The following is a 16,198-nucleotide window of genomic DNA, read 5'->3' as shown; positions in this document are numbered from 1 at the left end:
CGCTCTGCTGCTAAATTTCGAAATAATCGCACTCTACTAGCCGCGCACTATTTGTCGGCGCCGTGGGCTACTGGCCAAGCCATAACATTGGACTGCCCAGTCTCTATATGAACACATGCTTGTTCTACACCCATCAAGCCGCTGTGACGTTTGCCTGGATCCCTATAGTTGGGATGATGCAGCGCAGTCACCTCATGCTATTCCTTGCGGTCACATCTTTTGCAAAACGTGGGTGGTTCGCACCATATCCTAGGAACAAACTAACTCGAGGTGTGCATAGTTGCTTGGGGGCTGTAACTCCGAGCAGCTGCCCGCTCTGCCGCAAGGCCTTCGCTCCGGATCGAATCAAGAAGCTGCACGTTGACAGGCCAGAGAATGTAGACCCCGGACAAGAAGACGAGACTAGAGAGACAGAGTTGCTGCGAAGTCTCTCGCTGTCGTGGGGAGAGAATACGCCACAAGAAGACATTGAGGCCTTGACGGGAGAGGTAACCACATTCCTGGAGAACAAGGCCGACGATGTGGTGAGTACGAGCGCCGGTCACGAGCTCTTCGTATACTTACGCCGTCCGCCGCTCAAGTGCATTGCCCTTCGTAAAGCCCGAGATGGGGTTTTACAGTACCATAAACTCCAGAAGAAACGGGAGAAGGATCGAGCAATGATAGTAACGATGAACCGTCTCCTCAAAACCACCATTGAACGTGCAGAAGAAGACAGTAGACTGTCGAAATCTATTGAAGAGAGTCTCATACTCGAAAGAGATCGCTTTAAGACGTACGTCGTTGCTACCATCTATATTGATCGTATTTAACGCTTGTTTTTAGTCAGGTAACCGTGTCGTGTCTATAGTTAATTTGCGTCGCTGATTTAACCTTGCCAGTATTCCGAGTGTGAAATTGTCATCGAGAAGCTCAAGGCTGATCTGGCGAAATACCAATATACTACGAATCCCCTCCCGAAGCCTCCGGAACCTGTTCCTATAGATAGATATCCTGCCTTCGCAAGAGCTGCAGCAGCTGGGCTGCGCTTCGCTTCCGATCCTCATGTCCCCCTCTCGCCTAAACATCAAACAAACGGATCCTCCGCAGAACGGAACGTTAACGGAGCCTCGACCTCCACTCGACCTCACGAGGAATATGTTTCTCCCGACCCGACCGTTCGTGCCGAAATTGCTGCTAGAGATCGGGAGTCTGCCGAGCTACAACAGGCTGAAGAAGCTCGGAGAAGGGAGGAAGTTGCTCGGAGGAAACAAAAACAACCTCTCTACAATACACACCGCTACCCTGCCACGGACACTGAGTCTAGCGGTAAACGGAGCGACCTGATTCCTGGCGCTTCACCTAATCAACGGGTGATACCTAGTTCATCAACTGCGTTGCCACAAGGTGTGAGTGGATGGGGTCAACCTGTTGCATCTGGGTCATCTAGCTTGCTAGGGGAATCTAGCAATGGTTTAGATGCCGCTGCTCCTGCAGGAGCATACGTCGCAGGTTATGCTCGTGGTTATGGGTATGGTTACAATTACGCACCGTCGATGAAGACTACAGTAAGCCACGACGGGGTTTTGTCCATGCCGTCTGCGCAGTCTTTACAGCATGTGGTTCTTGAAGAGACACCACGGGTTGGGTTGGGTTTGTACAGTGCGACCCCAAATCGTCACAGGGAACCAGAAGAAAGTTTGCTACAGCCCCCTCAAACAGCGCCAGTGTCTACGACCACGACCTCGTCAAGACCACATGGCTATCACAGATCTTCTCGATCTCGGCGAGATAGCACACCCGCAGATGGCCATGTTACGGACTCCACAATCACCCCATCCTCTAGCTCATCCGGTGCCCATCGCTCTCGGAGACGGTCAACGCGGACAGGAAACTCCCAGAACCCCCCATCCACCGACTCTGAAGCACATGTAGCTACTCCAGCCTCTCGCACAGCGTCCGACCGTGAAAGCATATCCTCCTGGGGGACAGTGCCGTCTAACCAGCCGCCGGGTTCTTCTGGTAGCAGCGTCGCTGATCTCGGCCTTCATTGGTTCCCCCCTGGAGCCGGGGTGAGGACGAGTGCATCTTCTGATAGCTCCAGGAATCCATACTTCCCCTTCGCCCCGCGGGAACCACCAAACGGTCCCGAGAGCGTGTCCAGCACTTCGGCTGCGAATACCAGCGTGGATGCCACACCCCGAGCTTCCGATCATGCTAGACCAACCGTCACGGATCCCTTGCAAACCCTGTCCATGCTCCTTGAGACAAATACCAACCTGGGATCGAGACACGCACGAGTGATAATTGAGGATCGACCAAGACCATCACGACACTCCACGTTGCCAGAACATTCCACGCGACCGTCGATTGCATCGGCTAGGACAGACGGCCAGTCGCAAGCTAATGGGAGCTCAGACGAGCACCGCAGCCATCGTCGGCATCGTCCCCGGCGTGGATCCACCACAACTGGGATATTGCGTATCATAGACGAGAACGCCACACCTTCTGCGCCGCCTGTGGCCCCCGCCCCTGCTGTCACTTCGTCCGGTGTGGTGGATGAGGGCTACCTCAGCGATGCCCCACTACCAGCGAATCAGAGCTTCGGAAATGCCTTGGGTCTCGATCTGACCGAGGAACCGCTCGCATCCAACCTCGTCATCTCCGCACCGACGCCAATCGTCTCTACACGAAATTTCCTACGATCCTGGAGTTACGATCATTAATGCCTAATTAGAATGCTTACTGGATTTTTTTGCCTTTACTTGCTGTCTTTGTTCTGCTGTCATAAACCGTCTTTATCATACTTATCATGCATGTTTCAGATCGCCTCATACCACAGATTGGCCGTTTAGTGTCCAAGGGCATGCGCAGTGTATTTATACAGTGCTTACTCGTATTTAAATGGAACACATCCGCCGCGATAATTCATTTGATCTTTCACGGGATTCCGGTGGTTAGAGCTAGCATCAGCGAGACTCAGCTAGTATTTGGGAGCATTCCCCAGACGCGCTTGCTGAGAACATCAGACTGCGGAAATTGTCCCAGGACTCTCCACGTTCACCTATCCGGTCGAGCATCGATAACACTTTTAGTTACAACCCCGTCTCAAGGTTCAAAGGCGTGTCGTTCTCAAATTAGTCGTCGGGGAACAACAGCTCTTGAAGAAGAGTTGCAGAAGGTTATTCAGTTCTATGTTCTTCCTTCTATTCTCATGTCATTTCAATTTCTCATCTCTCATTTGAACCGAACTTGGTTGCGCATGTGGGCGTGGTACTCGGAACGTCTGTCGTCGAAGCAATCCCTCGATTCATATGGTCATGTGGGTACAGTCTCCACACGCGGTTCAACTTAACTTTCATTATGGTTGCGGCTGATGCCATCGATCGATAACTGCTCTGGGGCCCATACGAAGGCAAGGCTAGTTCATCAAACCACCGAGATGCGTCAGGAGCTCTGGAAACCGCTGATGCTTTCTAAAGTGCTTAAGTTCCCATGTCTGAGTCGGTGTCCGGATTATATTGGGCGTCCGGCATGGGTTTCGACCAAAATATAATGTTCTACGCCTAACCGATGGGCCAGTCGTAGCCAAGCCTTCGTATATTCAAGGACCAGCAGTTAATCTGAATAGTCCAAGTCATCTGTAGGGTAATATAGGCGCTAAACCTACTACGGCCGTGCGAATAGGACTAGCGCGCAGCGTCGTCATTTGAGTCCGGTTACTGTTCTCCACATCGTTGCGCACCTCGTCCTCATCGTTCTCCAATTTTAACAATGTCTTTAGTAAGTGGCCAAATAGCACGCTATACACGTACGTGATCTGAGCCTCACCTAGATACACGCTCTCGTTGCGGCAGGTCCAACCATCCTGGCAGAACACTCAGCGGGCAAGCGAGACTTCTCCCAAGGTTAGCGATGCTGCGGTGGGGGTACATGGAAAATGGCTGACGAGGAGCTGAATTACAGCAACCCAGACCATCCTCTCCAAAATACCGCCAAATAATAGGTTGGAAGTGAATCTGTCCTCTGCTATCTGAACGCTGAACGTGAACGCTATCAGCAAACTAACTTATGTTTGGGAGCAATACCTCTTTCACTACATTTCTGAAGGCGGATTCACGTATCTAGTCATGGCCGATGACTCTGCTGGACGGTAAGCCATTCATTCCGGCGAAATAGTATTGTCTAACTTTGTCTGACATTAGGAGGATGCCTTTCGCCTTCTTGACCGACTTGCAGAGAAAGGTATACCAGGATTCTGGCTATATACGCTCAGTCTAACACATGACTTAGTTCACGTCAGCCCCTTCGTCTTCGGCTGCTTCAGATTCACCCGCCTACAGTCAACAGGGGAGCTTCGGGCCAGTTATCGCCGATCTCATGCACACATACAACACCGCTCCTCCGCCCGATGAACTCGTACGCGCCCAAACGGAGCTTAACCAGGTTAAGGACATCATGGTTCAGAACGTGGAGCAGATATTAAGTCGAGGCGAAAGGATAGAGCTTTTAGTTGATAAGACGGACGTTATGGCTGGTCAGGCCACCGCTTTCAGACGCGGCGCTCGCACAGTGCGCAGACAGATGTGGTGGAAGAACACGAAGATTCTGGCTCTAAGCGCAGTAGTTGGACTGGTGAGCAGATCACATTGCCCCCTTGCTTATCAGAATCTGGCTAATTTAGACTTCACTCCTTCAGGTCCTCATGTGGATCTTGGCGGCCCAGTTCTGCGGTGCGGGGTTGAACCAATGCGGGAACAAGCCCTCCGCAACGTAGTACAACTTCGGAGAACCCATGGTCCGGCCTATCACACCTCGCATCCTCGAATAGCCTATCTGCCTCTATTTCAGAAGTTCCTATTATACAAGTACTGTATAGTAATCCTGTGTCCTTAGACGTTTACAATTTGGACCCTCGAAACCTGCGGCCGCAGACTCGTCCGCCTATCAGCGTGCTATGACGATAATCTGATGTGCCTCGCTTTGAACCACAAGTGACCCCAACATTACTCCGCTGCTATTGCTTCTCGCATGGTACCATGACCATGCAACCTACCTTTGTGTATTTGATTCCGACAGGACAATCACTCCGCGACGGTTTGCAACTTTAATCCCAGGCCTTGGGTAATGTAGCTAAATGTAGTTTTGAAGTGAGGGATTTGTCACGGAACAGATAGACAGATAGATAGGACGCAATACCAGGGACCGAGATCCCAACTGTTAGGCTAGCTGATTGCTGGACGGAACTTGGATAAGTCACAATGGGCACTTCCGCGCCGATTGCGGTGTCGGAGAACTGGCGATAAGCAGATGTCGATAATATATGTTGGTGGCACACTGACACCGAAGGTAGATATGAAGGAGATGAATATTGCAAGATGATATACAATGTGAACAAACTATCTGATACAATGCCAACGGAAAGGCGGATTTGTGCGAAAGTGAATGTCGCTCGTCGAGAACGAATAAACATACATGGAAGCGGTTCGATGCACATATACTTGATAAATAAAGCGAGTCCTCGAGAGCCTCTATCGGTGCGGGTTGAGTTGGGATATGGAGGACGGGAAGACCGAGCGACAGATGGATGCAGCAAAGTAAAAGAAATTACGCGTATAAACCAGTAACACGAGTGTCTGAACCGATTGGATGCCGCTTAACAGAGTGATGAGTGTACTGTTGAGCGGGAGCATACGTAGAATCTCGAAGACTACTAGGGGTGACTCTTTGGTGGAAAGAGCCTTCGCGCCGCAAAGTAGAGCCAGACGTCGGTAGCGCGGTGAAGCCTCCTTCTTCCCGGTGGCGGTAAGATGTTGGGTTCTGTGAAGTCATCAATGCCGTCGAGGTCGAAGATGGGGGTACCTGCTGCGGCCTCTGACGGTCTGAGTCCTGCCGGGGACGGTCCTGTCTATCGCGTTCCTTCTCGCTGCGACGATCCTCGCGTAGGCGCTCCCGCTCGGCGTCTCGGCGTTCTTTCTGAGCCTTCTCGAGCGCGAGAGCTGCGCTGCTTGCGGTTGAGACAACCATGGGACGCTGGACCGTCATCTGCGATGGTTCGCTTGCCCGGGGCGGTGGAACGGATATAGGTAGAGGATTAGTCGATAGGCTTATTGCTACTTGATTATCTGGCCTAGGAGGAAGGGGTCTGCTATGAGCCGATGTCGAAGCAGACCGAGAAGGGGGGCGGGAAACCTCAGTGGCTCTATTAGAGTCAGTACGATTTGCCATGAAGTGAGCTGAAGACATGTTCGGCAAGGAAGCTGAAACATTGCCATCTTGAAGGAGATCGTGCAAGCGGCGTAGATGATCGGTCTCTTGACCACTAGTGTCGCGTGGGGGAATGGAATAACTGAGGGAAGACCGAGACGAAGAAGCGGTAGGAGGAGAAGCTGGAGGCTTGGTCGATGGGGGCCTGCTTCCACTGCGACTACGACTAGATCGCTGACTTGAGAAGGACTGTGTTCGGGATGGACGGCCATCAGAGCGATCATAAGTCTTGGGCATGGTGAGGGACAAGCCACTGCGTGCCCTATCAGGAACGACAGGGGTGGAAGCTTGTTCGGTGGCAAGTGATTCGCGGAAGGAATGGCGCACGGGGCCAGGGGTCGAATCAAGGTCCTGAACGGTGTTAGATTTCTCCATAACGAATCGCTGCGACATGACCGGAGGCATAGCCGGGACGGGGAAAGGAACACAGCGACAATTCAAGGGGCAACCTTCAGCACCACATGAAGACGTCGAAGGCTCCTCGAGTTCTTCGTCATCCGTGGACTCTTCATCCTCGGGTTCGCCATCGCCACTATCGACGTCCGGAAGGGCTGCAAAGGCCCCGAGTGATGAAGGTAGACCGCCCGTGAACTCTGGCAAAGGAGAGATAAGGTATTCAGGGTTGACGATTTTGGCCTTGAGGTCAAGATCAGAATCCGCGTCCCGGCTGGGTAGCTGAGGGAACTCGGGGACTGGATATCTATCTATGGCATGCTTATGATAGTCCGGATCGACTAAGTTTGAGCCCGAGCGAAGGAGTTTGAGCTCCTCGTTGAGTCGACCCCATTCACCAACGACGAACTTGTACTAGTATCGTCAGCAATGTGTGCAGATGGTCACAGTTCAATTGTACTCACTCGGCTAGAAACACAACGATTAGAGATAGGTACGGTTGAATACCAATGAAGTACTCACTCAGCCATATACTGGTATGCGGCTTGGGCACGGTCGCAGTGTTCCCTCAGACTTGCTTCGATCGCGGTAGCTGTATCCTTCGCAGCACGGCTAGTGAGCACCAGATCTTCGTATTTCCGTTCCACCTCTTTCTTCTCTGCTTCCTTGTCAGCGATCTCTTTGTGAAGATCTTCCACAACCTTCTTCTCGATCTTCAACTTGCTCCGGACCTCGCACATGTAGGCCAACATGCGATGGCTAACGCGTAGGTCTTGGAACTATCCAGAATATGAGGTCATGGATCAAGCGGGGGAATGGCAGGTGGGACCTACCGAGGATCGCGGTTGGCTGCTGAGGAATGTCCGACATTCGTCGATAACACTGCGCAGGTGTTGTTCCGAGGCGCCACGATTACCTATGTCAGCGATAGCTTCCTGCAAGCGACGCGCCTCGAGGTCTGCGGATTGTGTTTGGGGGCCGTGCATGTTTCCGTTGCTAAGAGGTCGGAGGCTATCGAGGTCGATGTGAAGTTTGATGAATGACTCCGTGTCGAAGGGCTGCCTACATAAAGGACAAATGGCGGGGCTCAGGTGATGTAGACAGCTAGCAGGAACACGTCAGTCCACACAAAGGGAGGCACAGAAAGCGAGTGGACATACCTCATACAAAATATGTGCCCACAACGTATAGAATGAGGTGCATGAGAGGAGTGGTCAAACGGCTCTAGGCAGACATCACAAGCCGAACCAGGAGCCAAACTGAGCATCTTGAAGAGGGGGACCGAGGGATGGAAGGAAGCGCGCGTACGATGTCAAGACAAGTGTACACAGTCGGAAGTCGAGTCGGATGGTAGAAGTATAGGTCTGCCTGACCCGCTGCACGTGTAGATGAATGGTGGATGGGATATGTTGGTACCAAGTACGAACCCTCGATGGCGAAGCTGGAGCGTTATAAAGGCTACACGAGGCTGCAGGTAACCGAAGGGAGGAGGCTTTATTCGAATCGGCCTCCATGTCACTCGGCCCTTCCCAATCACAGATCATGGATGGTGACTTGCGATCGCTAGACATTAAGTCCAGCCACCAAGTTCAGGCCAAGCTGCCGGTGTGAGTTACTTCAGGATTAGCACTGGGAGTCAACTCCGCAGATAAGGGTGCAACTGGTTCGCACTTGAGAAGATTCGGCGACGGCTGTCGTAAGCTGCCTTGGATGGCCTAAACTAGGTCATGCTAGAATTCCAGGCATTCTGTAAGGCTGGGTGTACCACCTGATTGGTCCTTGTCGGCAATCGGTACGGAAGTCAAGCGCCTCATGGCGAACACGCAGACTGAGCGTCAAGGGTGTCTGCTCTTTATTGGTCGTGATACGAACGTCTGCATAGAACATGCCATCCAAGCCAGAACGACGACCATGTCAATTTCAGGGATATGTCAAATTTCCGCGGCGTGATGAGCGTCGTTTGGCTCTAACTCTGAGGCCGCTACAGGTAATAACAGTATGGTGAGTTTATCGTACAAGCCTGGTATTAACACGTATGGAGCGCACCTTGTCGTTAAGTTGCACCGAGAAAGAGGTTGAGTTATGCAATTCATTTCAAGGTACTCTCTTGTCGTTCCCGACATTCCGTAATAGCCCGTGGGGCATTCCAGCGATATGAAAGGCACATTGCACGGGGGTTCCGCTTCACCCTCAGCTGGCAACCTCATATCTCGTCAAGTTGACCTTTTGTGCGTAACAATACTGAAACGCGAAACGCGGGGACCCATATTAGCCAGCAGGAGGAGCGGGGTAGTTCAAGGACTGTTCAAGGAGGTAAATCTGCCAAAATTTCATACAAGCTCCTATCTTCCTGCTGATTAATATTAAGGAGCGTTCAGGGGCAACACATGGTTTGCGGAAAGAAGTTAATACAAGCAGAGGGCACAACGGGCGGCTCAGCAGCACACATGAGAATGGTTCGTTACGGATTGATTAAAACGTAAAACGCCATTCATCCAAGAAAATAAATAAAACGAAAGCCACCTGGCATGCCATATCCTTGGGACCTGATCAAACTCAAGTCCTTGTCGGCCGACACCCTTGTATAGTTTAAAAACATCTCGGGATGGATAAAATAAACCGGGTATCCTAACATCGGTAACTTGATTTACGTTATTAAGTGACTAGTTGCGTCTTCGACAGAATGACACCGAAGGATTGAGGCAGATGGCCGCACATGCTGTACAGTGGATGTGTATATATACTGGTGATCAAACACACGGCCGTTTGCCTACGCGAAAAAGGTGGCTAATGCGGGGGCAGTACGACGTTGACTGTGCTCCCCTACGCTGACGTCCTCGACCAGGAGGTTCTTCACGTTTATGTTGAGGTTATACGGACAGGGTATGAATGTTTAGCTTTGCTTTCCGCGTGTCCACGAATTCATGATGGCAACAATGCGTGGTCGATATGATGTAGCTTGGGTGTTCCCTCAAGCGAAAAGTACACATACGAGATATCGTGGGGATGCTGGAAGTTTCTTAGCGAAGTGTCAAGACTCGCACACAAAACAACCCATACCTTTTGAAGACCCATATGTTGTGAAGGAGACCTAGTGTATCTGTTACGAAGACAACTCATGTAGCCTGGGCAGTGTTGCCCGACCTACGAGTCTCACACATGAAGCCACGAAGCCACGTAGTGATTGATTGCAGATTGATTTCCAGAAAACATATCAAGCATGGATTCAGATCAACCGAAGCCAACGCAGAAGACCAGTCCGTCATCCACCAACATACACCCAACGAATAGAAAGACTCTGTACAAACGCCCCCAGCGCTTGCGCAGCTTCCATTTTCTGGAATCCGAAGGCATACAAAGAAAGTCGAGTCATGAAAACCCCGACAGAAGTAGTCGTGATCATCAAAAATCATGGCAAAGGCGTGTAGGGTGATAAGATGCCAACGAGCCTCGTGTATCGTGTAGTTATGATTTATTTTAATCGTGGACGCTCGATGCTACGTCGGCCGAGGTGGGCGGCTGTGGCGTGCCACCTTCCGAGGGTAAGGGAAAGAAGTGAGGCCGGGGGTTCGCTGGCAAGATGAGAAGGTGGCTGAATGCATATGAGAGAAAGATCTACGTCGCCCATTCAGGACACCTGGAGTAGGTTCGCATGCACGGGTCGAGGCAACGAAGACGGCGTTCAAGACAAATGTAGCGGATCGGCGAAAGCTGAGCCAGTCAAAGTGGTCGAATCGTCTCCTGTGAATACGAATAAAATGATAGACCTGTGAGTAAGCATATTGCAGGCAAAGCAGTTCGTCTAGACCATGAACCCGGTTACCCAATGCGCGCACGCAAACGACCCCATGTTACCTTGAAGCTCGAAGTCCAAGCCAATTGAGGATTAAGTGTGGGAGTAAAAGCATTAAATATGATATAGGTAGCCTCCAAGGCAATATTTTTACACATACACAGAGCGTATGACATGTCGGAACCAATGACATGGCCAAGGGAGGTTGTGTATGTGCCCCCTCCCAGAATGATAATCCTATCGTAGCCGCAGGCAACAAGAGAGCATACTCGATTACTTTGAGAATGATCGTATGACCTTGGCGGAGATGTGAAGGAAGAAAATTGAGCCGATGAACGAGAGAGACAGGACGAGGACAATGAAAGGGTCACTAATAGAGTTGCCTTAGCACGGAAGTATCGAGAGAAGACTGAAACGCACACTCTCAATCCAGGTGAGTCGTCGGTGTAAAGCTTCAGCATCGTATTCGAGGAGCCGCCAGCACCAGCTGCCCGCGACGAGTTGGGTTTCGCGACCTGTGAACCAGCAGCACGTCGACTATTTACAGCAGAGAATTGTTTGTTAGTGCTTCAATAGCAGAAAGAACATCAAGACGGACCGAATCTGAGTACCAGGAGGCTTAGCACCAGATGGGCGTGGGCTTCCGTTCGTGCGCGGTGAATCAGAGTCAGACTGTAAAGAAACTCGTAAGTTTGCGTGAGACCTATAGAGAAAACCGAGCATACCATGGCGTAGGGAGCGAAAAAAGTGAAGAGGTGGGTATGTATGTGGTTGAAATTTATGAAAGTCAAGTGTCTGCGCTGGCAGAGGTTTGAAACGTAGCCGTGTGAAATGAAGGGGCGCTTAATGCATGGACTGATCACTAGTGGGTCACGCGACTCTTGGAGGCGCTCGCCGATACTTACCGCCAACTCGGAACGCGTTATCATGACATTCAAGTGCGGTGAGATGAATCTATCTACGATACATAGTTTATACAAGCACTGAACAAATTGTCACAGAATCCGCGACTTCAAGACCGCCTTCTGAGCGGCCTTAAAAGACGTCAAGAAGGTTTCCCAAGATCTCACCGTAGTCTCACAGAGATCGTGACAATTTTGCTCAAGTATATGAGTTGTCCTGAGACGTGTGTATCCCAAGACTACAGGGTAAATTATGCTTGCTGGCATACCAGGCCGCATGGACACATTGGTGCACCTCGTTCTCTGCGCCCTGGCTCAGTTTTACTTCCGGAGGGAATACATTCTGTCCCCGTGCTGGACTCTCATATGCGGCTTCCATTCCGAAGGTGCTCACACTCTGGCCGCGTTCTTCACGGCGGAAGTCGATAACAACCGAAACACTCCTCGTTCACGGACCGAGGGAGCTGAAATGGCTCCCAAGAGCTGCTGCTATCGGTTTAGCATTCACTTCGGGCATCATCAAAGGATGCATGCCCCTCTGTTTTCCCGCTAATCAGGCTAGCATGACTTTCCCAAAGGGGGGCCTTCCCACCTCGCACGTACATCCTACTATCCCCATTCTCAGCGAAAGCTCTCACCATAGATCTTTTGTTGCCTCTTCTCTACCCTATGCACGGCTTCTGCCTTGAACGCCTCCTCACAGCCGCTCGCCCCGACCGATACAACCAATGGAGCCCACGATGAAAGGAAAACATCACAATTACACCGTCCACGAGGCTCACTTACATCTTATCACCCTCCACGCCTTTGCCATGATGCACTCTTTGAATGGCATCTCCATTCCTTCTATCAGGGCTGTTGAGATTCGAAATTACTTTGCAAACATATACGGATAATTGTGAGCCCTTTATCACCTTATGTTCCCATTCGCTTTTAGTGATCGGCGCGTTAAAGGCCGGAAAGACTGGTTGAATAAAGTTCAAACTTCATGTGGGTATATCCCCTGGGACCAAGTGGTTAATGAGCCAAGTTATCATTCATATCCTAGATCATCGTCCGTCCAAGTGATCCTGTCAACGTAGGTTAGCCCGGCATTGAACCTAGGCCCCCTCCGACTGCGAGACTTTCGCTTCTTCCACTTCTACAGTAATCCCCATTGAAGAAGGTGGGCTGTATGGGGTGCTACAGTACTATCCTGTCTTCGCCGTATGGCAGTATTTTGTAACATCGACGGGCTTACTTGAAGTTTATTCCGGCGTCCTCGAGTACGAAATGGAGAAAGCTCTCGGAGAGGACAACCTTATTCACACACAACCTTGCCTCTAGCTCTAGGCCCAGCTCAACTAGCTGATCAAAGATGTCGTTGCGAACGCTTTCCTCCATCAAGGAGCCTTGTATTATCGTAGGCGACCTATGGCGAAGTCTGATGGAAGCATACCACAACCAGTCGGTTCAATCCAACTCCCATCGTAGCCACGCTGACCACTAGTGCCAGAGTCAGTAATGCTCTCCGGATACACAAAAAGGGCCAAATAGCCTTAAGACCCTCGGGTGTTCCTATACATCTCCATATTTACACTACCTAGCGGACAGCTGTGGATAGTCCCCATCTCGGTTTTGAACCGAAACATGCGGGGTTGGCTCGGTCAAGAGATAATCTTAGGCACATATCGCGCATACCAAAGCAGGTCAACAATGTGAGCCGACATTGTTCCTTCTTACCGGCGGTGACAAGCCGATGTACCTCTTTACCTGCACTACCATCGGGTTCTCCCTTCGCACAATCCACACCTGGAGTATTCGTTTCGCCTACTTTGCCGCGCGTAACAGATATCATCATTGATAGTCGATGGCTGCGGGCAAGCAGATAAGGCTTGCCAACGAATCAACGACGAAAAGCTCCAACGGCGGTGTGCTCTATTTCTGCTTACCTTCGCTTCTTGCTGACATACACGATCTGATCTGAACGGTGCGGTTCTGTGCTCCTTATAGGACTCCTACAGCATCAACATTAGAACCAATCATGGTATAAGTACTCCAGGCGCCGACTGTGCCGCCGTTACGCACGCAGTGAGTACTCACAGTGGTCCTTTGCACCTTTGATTGTATACCGTCATCACCAAGGATTTACCCGGCGTAGGGCGTCCGACGGAACATGCTGATTGAACCGAGGTTTCCCGCGCTTTTCTTTCAAGCTGTGATGAACAACGTGTAAGCTGGATGATAAACTTGCTCAGCGGAGCGCTTGCGATACTTGGCTGTTGTTAATGGTCAGTGGGGAGTCATGGTACCTCAAGGTGGTATACATATATTCAATGTTGGTTCTAATCACTAATTGCGCTCTCTCTCTTTCGATGTACTAGTAGCGTTGATGGCGATAAATACAACTGGAGTTGGACATGCTCTCCACGAATCCAATCTCCACGAATCCACAGAAGCCCGGCGGACCCACGTCAGGTCGTTGAAGCTCCTCCACCCAGATATTCCCAGCTCTGGCACCTTGTGCGTCTTTTCTACTCAGGCCCACACCGCTGAATAGTCTTCGTGTGTAAGTCGGAAGTCAAACGCTGATCAGTTACAGCGAGTGACTTCCCGCACTGATATAAGAATAATAAAATAAGTGCCGGCCTAGAAACCCCTTCTCGCATAGAATGCTCGACATCATCTCGAACCCTCTATTGAGTCTCCCGTTATTAGGTGTTGCGGCCATTGGAGGGGTTTGGGCACTGAAGCCGTCTGCACCTCGCCACGCCCTGCCTCCTGGTCCCAGAGCACTTCCACTGATCGGCAACCTTCATCAATGGCCTACCGCAAAGCCATGGCTGACCTTCAACTCTTGGTTTAAGGAGTACAGTGAGTGTTCTCCATATACATGTGGATCATTCAGACAAGCTCTCTGACGCCCCGTCGAGACTCTGATATCCTTTACATGAATGTCGCCGGGCAACACGTTGTCATCTTGGGATCAAGGAAGAAGTGCATGGACCTGCTAGATAAGCGTTCGGCCACATACTCGGATAGAGCCCGCCTGCCTCTATGGATTGACCTGTTGGCCACACATCGTCGTTGCCTTTAAATTCATCACTGATGTACCTGTAGGATGAAATGGGATTTCAACTTCGTTTTCTTGCCCTATGGGACGAAATGGAGAGAACACAGAAAATCATTCAATGACTATTTCCACCCGAGTGTCGTTTATAAGGTACGCTCTCTGCATCCCTCGTCCCCCCCCTCTTGCTTATACCTGAGAAGTATAATGCCAAACAAACTCGAGGCGCTCGAATGATGGCTCGTCAGATCCTGGAGTCGCCCGAGAATGCTGTGGATCACATCCGTTTGTAAATTAGCACTCAGATCGCATACCCACCCTACCCGCTGACAAAAATCTTACAGCGCCGTTACATCCGTTATCATGGATGTAGCCTACGGAATACATATCGCCGAAAATAACGACCCGTACATCGAGATCGCCGAGTCCGCCATTTCCAGTTTAGGTCTCGCCACGATTCCGGGGACATTACCTGCCGACCTTTTCCCGATCCTCAAGTATATTCCGTCGTGGCTTCCTGGCGCTGGCTACAAACGATACGCTCAGTCAGTTGCGCATATCAACCACGTCTTTGCTACCAAACCCTGGAATGCTACCAAAGACAAATTGGTATACTCGTCACTTATGCCGTCAGCCTTTGGATACTAACTATCTACTACCTGGCTAGGCGAAGGGCGAAGCCATTGAATCAATCGCCGAGAGCCTGATAGAAAGTTTAAGCGAAGGGGACGACGAAGAGGTGGCTAGAAATACTGCTGCTGCTTGCTACGTTGGTATGTTGAACGGACTGGAGCTGGGGTTTAGCTGAGCGCGTGACGTTTAGGTGGAACCGACACAGCCATATGTACTCTCCGAATCTTTTTACTGGCTATGGTTCTCCACCCTGAGGCACAAAGGAAGGCCCAGGATGAACTTGACGCCGTGGTTGGCGACCGTCTGCCTACTTTTGAAGATCGAGAACAGCTCCCTTACATCCGTGCTCTCTTGAAGGAGGTTACCAGGTGGCAACCAGTGACACCCATGGGTAAATACAAGACCTCTTCTCGTATCTTGTATGCTTCAGCCTCATGATTTCTTCATTGTAGGTCACGCTCACCGTGTCACTGAGGACGACGTATACGACGGCTACTTCATTCCCAAAGTGGGTTGTCATATTCTAGCGGCATGTATATAGCCCTAATGATGATCCTTTGCGGCAATAGGGAACGCTGGTTGCGACCAACGTGTGGTACGTAAATTTACAGTGAAATATTTCATGATCATGGCTTATCCTGCATTACCTCTCAAGGTCTATGCTAAACGATCCAGAGGCCTATCCCGAACCCTCCAAATTCAACCCCGATAGATTCCTGAAAGACGGAGAAATCGACCCAGACGTCTTGGATCCGGCCCAGGTCGCCTTTGGGTTCGGTCGCAGGTATGTTCATCACCTCCAGCCTTTCTGGCCACTTATACTGGCGTCCCAGAATATGTCCAGGGCGGTTCTTCAGCGCCGATAACACCTTCATCATCGTATCCACCCTGCTTTCCGCCTTTAATTTCCGCCCACCACTTGACGCTCAAGGCAAACCTATCCTGCCTGAAATTGACATGTCCCCTGGTCTGGTGTCGTACGTCTCCCATTCCAACCGTTACTTGCTTGATGTTACTTGATTCTTATGAGACTATTTTAGATACTGCAAGCCGTTCAAAATGGTGATAACTCCTCGCTCAGGTCAAGTAGGAAAGCTTCTCTCAGAGGTTGAGGTCTAAGTTCTATGATGAATTCGCTGTATCTAATCTAGTTTGGGTGGCGCTGTATGAATGTCTTCCATC

At 50.7% G+C, this 16,198-nt stretch overlaps 5 protein-coding genes across 5 annotated transcripts; 3 read left to right on the top strand and 2 right to left on the bottom strand.

The window, feature by feature from the left end:
• Positions 1-107: 107 nt before the first annotated feature.
• On the top strand, positions 108-2,705 carry PC9H_001883 (uncharacterized protein; the record flags this gene model as incomplete). The annotated part of the gene is made up of 3 exons (XM_036771529.1): positions 108-524; positions 582-785; positions 882-2,705. The coding sequence occupies 3 exons, from the start codon at positions 108-110 to the stop codon at positions 2,703-2,705; spliced, it is 2,445 nt and encodes an 814-aa protein (XP_036626150.1).
• A 1,048-nt stretch (positions 2,706-3,753) lies between these two features.
• Positions 3,754-4,756, top strand: PC9H_001882 (uncharacterized protein; the record flags this gene model as incomplete). The annotated part of the gene is made up of 7 exons (XM_036771528.1): positions 3,754-3,762; positions 3,815-3,887; positions 3,946-3,985; positions 4,040-4,132; positions 4,185-4,224; positions 4,273-4,614; positions 4,679-4,756. 7 exons carry the CDS (start codon positions 3,754-3,756, stop codon positions 4,754-4,756), a joined length of 675 nt encoding a protein of 224 aa, XP_036626149.1.
• An 830-nt stretch (positions 4,757-5,586) lies between these two features.
• On the bottom strand, positions 5,587-7,906 carry PC9H_001881 (uncharacterized protein; the record flags this gene model as incomplete). Its single annotated transcript, XM_036771527.1, has 5 exons — positions 5,587-7,053; positions 7,104-7,107; positions 7,162-7,418; positions 7,473-7,743; positions 7,800-7,906. 5 exons carry the CDS (start codon positions 7,904-7,906, stop codon positions 5,587-5,589), a joined length of 2,106 nt encoding a protein of 701 aa, XP_036626148.1.
• A 2,799-nt stretch (positions 7,907-10,705) lies between these two features.
• On the bottom strand, positions 10,706-11,160 carry SBH1 (Arf guanine nucleotide exchange factor sbh1; the record flags this gene model as incomplete). The annotated part of the gene is made up of 4 exons (XM_036771526.1): positions 10,706-10,802; positions 10,853-10,969; positions 11,031-11,104; positions 11,158-11,160. 4 exons carry the CDS (start codon positions 11,158-11,160, stop codon positions 10,706-10,708), a joined length of 291 nt encoding a protein of 96 aa, XP_036626147.1.
• A 2,825-nt stretch (positions 11,161-13,985) lies between these two features.
• Positions 13,986-16,135, top strand: PC9H_001879 (uncharacterized protein; the record flags this gene model as incomplete). Its single annotated transcript, XM_036771525.1, has 12 exons — positions 13,986-14,187; positions 14,247-14,382; positions 14,434-14,536; positions 14,587-14,672; positions 14,728-14,992; positions 15,051-15,156; positions 15,207-15,407; positions 15,469-15,524; positions 15,586-15,611; positions 15,672-15,800; positions 15,850-15,993; positions 16,057-16,135. The coding sequence occupies 12 exons, from the start codon at positions 13,986-13,988 to the stop codon at positions 16,133-16,135; spliced, it is 1,533 nt and encodes a 510-aa protein (XP_036626146.1).
• Between the last annotated feature and the right edge of the window lie 63 nt (positions 16,136-16,198).

Source organism: Pleurotus ostreatus (genome assembly GCF_014466165.1).
Source record: "Pleurotus ostreatus strain PC9 chromosome Unknown scaffold_10, whole genome shotgun sequence".
Classification (NCBI taxonomy): domain Eukaryota; kingdom Fungi; phylum Basidiomycota; class Agaricomycetes; order Agaricales; family Pleurotaceae; genus Pleurotus; species Pleurotus ostreatus.
The sequence above is the reverse complement of the archived record's forward strand: the minus strand, read 5'-3'. Positions and strand labels throughout refer to the sequence as shown.